The 5,635-nt window shown below is 35.3% G+C and overlaps 1 protein-coding gene across 1 annotated transcript; it reads right to left on the reverse strand.

Annotated features, from left to right (window-relative positions):
- Positions 1 to 1,817: 1,817 nt before the first annotated feature.
- Positions 1,818 to 5,403, reverse strand: LOC113055011 (GTPase IMAP family member 8-like). Its single transcript, XM_026220930.1, has 3 exons — positions 5,268 to 5,403; positions 3,874 to 4,501; positions 1,818 to 3,681 (listed from the first exon to the last, which is right to left on the reverse strand). The coding sequence occupies exons 2-3, from the start codon at positions 4,475 to 4,477 to the stop codon at positions 2,684 to 2,686; spliced, it is 1,602 nt and encodes a 533-aa protein (XP_026076715.1). The 5' UTR covers positions 4,478 to 4,501; positions 5,268 to 5,403; the 3' UTR covers positions 1,818 to 2,683.
- Positions 5,404 to 5,635: the final 232 nt, after the last annotated feature.

Here is a 5,635-nt window from a genome sequence, read left to right on the forward strand (position 1 = left end):
CTTCGGAGGGCGATACTGAGCTACACAGAAGTCTTACAATTGTGTTTCGCTGACGTTGCTGTCTGTTGGCCTGTCATCAAATCATAGATTTTTTTATTATTTTTTTTCATGGAGGTAATCGGGATTAGTTAGGTTTAGACAGGTGGATTTTATAAAACTGAATAAGGCTAAGGCTAAATTCTTGAACAACTAGAGGAATGACTAAATAATCCTAAACCAATGATAAAATAAACACACATGCACATTCAATTATATTCTGTTCCATCACTACTATTTTCCAGCTAGTTATTATAGACTGTAGTGTGCCTCACTTGGTTAAAGTCTATCCTAAATACAAAAATAAATCTATTATTTGATGGTCACATAATTTATTTATTTATTATTATTTTTTGTAAGCTATCATTTGAACTTAAAATAATTAATAAAAAAGAGTAAAGGAGAATAAATGATCTTGCATTATCAACACAATGAAATATCCATATAAAGTGTGATATCAAGGGAAAGTGTGGTGAAGACGCAGCAAAAAGTACACTAAACACACCCACACAAAAATTAAAAATAATCACTACACTAAAAAGAAAGAAACACTATATTATTGTAAGAAATGTTGGAAATACAGTGATAATAATATTGACACAGTGTCTGGGTTGTGTTCCCTGGGTTTCCACTAGGTGTCCTCCTTTCCTACGGTGTCTGTCACTTTATGAACTGTCTGTTCCCTTATTTGGTCACCTTCCTCCTTGTTTGGGTTAATTGATTATTCCCCACCTGTCTCCAGTTCCCTCATTACCTTCTGTGTATTTATACCCGGTCTGTCTGAGTATGTGTCACGGAGTCCTTGTCTAATGTCATTCTGTAGTCTTGATCCTGCCTTGTGTTTTGTCTGTTCTTGTTCATTTGGATTCTCTGGTTTTGACCCTGCCGGACTGTTTACCCTTTTGGATTGCCCCTTAATAAATATCTTACCTGCACTTGGATCTCTCCGTGTTTCCTGTATCACCGAACGTGACAAATATTACAAGGCTGGCCCCCAGTGGTTGCATAGGGAAGTTCAGAGAATTTCAAGCAGAATCAGTAGCCTACAGTTGTTTACTATTGTACTGCATGAGAACTTAAATTATAATAAGGAAAGTCATTATAAAAAAAAAAAATTGTGAAATTAACCGATAAATCATCTGTGTTAACAAAAATGTTGTACTTTCAAGTTTCATGGTACTTTTCAATGGCTGTCATGGGAGATGGTGAGTCTAAATAAGTTAATTGTTTTAGCAGACACCGAGTGAAAGCCTGAGTCCTGACAGTGTTTTTAAGGGTGAACACCTCCTTTTCTTCAAATGTTTAGAGAAAGAAAGAAAGAAAGAAAGCAGACAATTAATGTTTAGATTCTAGAATCTGAATATCTCTCAGATCTCATTAAACCACAAGTGGCTTATATAATTGTGGAATAGTCTGGCTTTTTATTAAAAAAACTAAAATACACATTTGAACCAAATGAAACCAAACTACATCAGCAGCTTCACAGTTTAAAAAAAAAAAAAAAACCTTGACCTTAACTTAAAAAATGTACAAATGCAAATAATAACAATAATAATAAAAAATACAAAAGTTCACTTATCTTTTTGTTATCTAATTTGTACTGGCTAAGTTAAGTTGCATTTACTTAGAATATTAATTATTTCAAGTTGAAAAATGTAGTTATTTGAATATATAAAGTTTTTACAATGCATGGCTATACTGATTACCATGATGCATCACAATTTAAACATCTTTTTTTTTTTTTCTTCTTTTTTTTTAAATATTCCTTCATGTACCTCTGTGACACTCTATAATTACTTTTGGACATTGCTCTACTCAGGAATAGATCTGAATATGAACTGCTCTTAAGTTTATTGATTGCATCTGCACTGCCACTTTAATTTTCCTCCATGTAGCTCTACGTCACTCTACAAAGACATTTTAGACACCGTTCTACCCCAGTAATCATAATATTACCTCAGGACTTCTTATGTACACCATAACTCTAAACACTGTCTACATTTATTGTTCCAGTTACGTCCACTTATGGGCATATAATGCTCTGTCCGTGTCTTTCTGTCTAAGGGCACTGTAGTCACTCAAACATCTCAGTGCTCTCCATGTACGTCTATGTCTTATGTCTTGTTATTGTCACTGTATGTCTGAGCCTCATCACAAGCATTTCAATGCCCAGTTTTCTCCAGTGTTAACTATGCAAATGTCAAATAAATGCCTCTTGTCTCTCTTGACTCTTGATCAAGCTAAAATGAACCATTCATAGATATCTTTGATTTTCTGGAAGGATGCACAGATTATATATTGCTTAATGCTTTAAAGGAAAATATTGAGATTAAATCTTTGTTACATGAACTAAGAAACATTGTTTGTTTTTATGTTTTTATTTTATATGTTTTTTTTTGTCCTAAAACAGGAGAAAGCAACAAATAATTCTAATATGTTTAGTAAATATATAATTAAATATCTACATCAGTATTGTATTTTTTTATCTTTAGATGATGGAGGATTGGTCAACTTTAAAAGTCTGTTTCTCCCATTATCATTGGCAGATTTGCTTCTGGTAGTTTAAAAGTGTCAGAAAATCTTTGTACATATCATACATCAATTTTGAAATATTGCTGAAATCCAGACTAAACCTAACTCACTTACATTAATTTATTAGTTCCTGAGCTTCTTCAGTTTTAGTTTGTCTTTTGTCTTTAAGATCATAGGACCATACATTAGACCCATCTCCTGTCATGCATGTCAGTCTCACCCTGCTTACAAGGTTAATAATTCTACGGGGTAATGAATAAATCATTTGAGCTGCAGCAATTAAGTGCCTTCTGAAATTGTTATATACAAATTCTTTAGTATTCTTCCATGTTCTCTGAATCCAGCTTTCCTTTGCTCCCTGCACAGGTTCAGTATGTAGATCATCTCTCTGTCTCTCTTCTTCCTCTTTCTCTTCTTCCTCACTCTGTCTCTCTTCTTCCTCTCGTCTGTATCTCTGAGTATCTTCAAACATCTGATTACTGTAGTGTTCTCCTCCGTTCTGCTCTATCATTGTGTCAATCTTCTGCAGTAGGTCTGTCACCTGTTTTCTGTTTCTCATGTCTTTATTGTTCATGATGTGGTATCTTCCTCCACACTGCTGAACAAAACTGCTAAGAGTTGTATTCTCTCTGATGAGATCTTCCACACTCTTTCCCTCTAACTGATCGCTGTGGGTGAATACAGGGATTGTGTACTTCACTACTTCTTCTCCGTAAATTATTTCAATATTTTTAATGTGGTTTTGATCTTCCTGTATGATTTTTCCTGTGAGTGACACCACATACAGGAAGGCATGAGGCCCTGGACTGCAGAGGGCAATACTATTCGCCAGCTCTTTGGCTAAATCTTCAGGTTTTAAAGCTAGATCTGAAAATCCAGGAGAATCAACAATAGACACTTCTCTCCCCAAAACATCTGATGTATGCATTTCACACTGTTTTGTTACTGGGCTTAAGCTGAGCTCAGATTTAAACAGTTTTTGTCTCAGTATGGTGTTCCCTGTTGCACTCTTCCCTGAGCCGGACTTCCCCAGAAGAAGTAACCTTCTCTTATTGGAGCTGGTTTCATGCTCCGCTGGTGACTTTCTCTGTAGAAAAGGGTCTATCTCTGGAGCTGTTCAACATGGAAAAAGAAGAAATAAAATTATCAGGATCAAATTAATATAAATAATAATAAATATTTACATTTAATAGCTATTACTGTCATAATAGGATTTACGAATAAAATAATTTCACTAGCAATATTGTGTGCCCAAAGGGATGAAAATGTCCATAATAATATGTTATAAGAAGTAATTATACTTACATCTCAGAGGTTGAACATTTCTAATGGCTTTAATCAGCTGTTTCACTTCACCATGTTCAGGGTGTTGTGTGACATTATTAAAGACAAAGTATCTGTTGTCAAATTTCTGGACAACTTTTTTCATATCCTCTGATTCTTCTATTAAGTCCTCTATGGTGAGACCTTCTCTCTCCAGCTCATCTCCTCCAGTGAAAATGATCCAGGTGTTTTTCATGTGCCAGTCAGGCAAGTAATCTTCAATAATCTCAACAGTTCTTTTCTCTTCTGGAGTGAATCTTGTAGGTCTGATCACCAGCAGAAACACAAGCGGGTCTGGTGTATATAACTCTGGAAGCCCCTGATATAACTCCTCATCAGGGTTCAGTTCATTGCCAGGGTCAAATAATCCTGGTGTGTCATAAATTGTAAGATTCACCCCATCTATGTTGATGCTTTCACATTTAACTTCTTGTGTTACAGTTTTAAAGCTTAGCTTTGAAAGGAAAGCTTTTCTTCCCAATATGGAGTTTCCAGTAGCACTTTTCCCATTTCCTGTTTTTCCCAGTAAGACAGCACGATAACGCAGAGCAGAGGACGACTCTTCAGCCCCATCCAAAGCTGCCATCTTTTAAAATGATCTACAGATGATCTACAGATGTGGGTGGAAGTACATAACATGCAATCAGTTATGAAAAAGTAATATTATATTCTTACAAATATAAATCTAATGAAACTATAACTAGTATATGTAAAATATGTATTAATTAGTGCTGCTGAAAGCATTTAGAATGGGTTGATGATTATATACAGTGCAATTAGCATCTCTCACTAGAAGTCTTGCTATTAAAAGTGGCATGACACTTTCAAAATGCAGCAAGCAGTAGACTAATACTCCATTCAAAACATATCCAAAACAGGCTTTGTTTAGAGAGGTGTGTTCTTTCTGATCACATGCAGGAGGAGGTGCATAGAAACATTTTTGAGTTTCATAATGGAAAACACGGTGCCATTTTGTTTCTGCCATGTTAAAGCAAGGAATAATTAATAAATATATATTAGGCTATTTGTGTGTCCAGGGCAAAAATATATGCTGATGGATAACAAATTGCTTTGTGTAGTGTTGATACAGCCATTTCATGAAAAAATAAAATAAATAAATAAATAAATAAAACCTAAGACTGCAAACCACTGTTCAACCTGAAGTTGCTTGGTCAGTGGATTTTTCATCTGGTTAACTGAACTGACACAAATTTCTCCAAAATCAACATATACTGATATTTAAAACAGGTTTGTAAAATATTCGGAATAGATGAGTTGTTTTAGTTCTTGAAGTGGTCTGTGGGAAGTTGCTAGGCCTACTGAATTTTTCCATCCAAGAAAGCGAAATTTAGCACAAAATACATGATCAAACTTACCTTAAATAACATGCAGATTATTGCGCACAGGTCTCTTAATGCATTAGTTTACCAAAAACTGCCGTATTCTGCAGATGTGTTTCCCCTCGTTAGAATCGCTTTCACGAGTCTCCCGATTGTTATGACTTTTCTCTCATATCTGTCACCGGATGCTGTAATAGGTAGCGGGGTCAAGTTGGTTTTGTTTTCGATATTCGTGACACATTCAGCGGTAAACGCCAATAACTCCAAAACGAATTGCCCTAAAAAAATCTAAGCAGTGTGACCGCCAAAAGGGCAAAGCTGATCATGTTTCACATCCTTCTTTTTCTATATTTTCCCTCGATATAATAAGCACGGCCCCGTGCAAGCCGTGGCAATGTGCAAAA

The sequence above is a fragment of the Carassius auratus genome, chromosome 3 (assembly GCF_003368295.1).
Source record: "Carassius auratus strain Wakin chromosome 3, ASM336829v1, whole genome shotgun sequence".
Taxonomy (NCBI): domain Eukaryota; kingdom Metazoa; phylum Chordata; class Actinopteri; order Cypriniformes; family Cyprinidae; genus Carassius; species Carassius auratus.

Coding starts and splice junctions, on each gene's coding strand:
- LOC113055011 (XM_026220930.1), bottom strand. CDS start 4,477: ATGGCAGCTTTGGATGGGGCTGAAGAGTCGTCCTCTGCTCTGCGTTAT. Junction 3,682..3,873: donor AAATGTTCAACCTCTGAGAT/GTAAGTATAATT, acceptor CATGTTGAACAG/CTCCAGAGATAGACCCTTTT.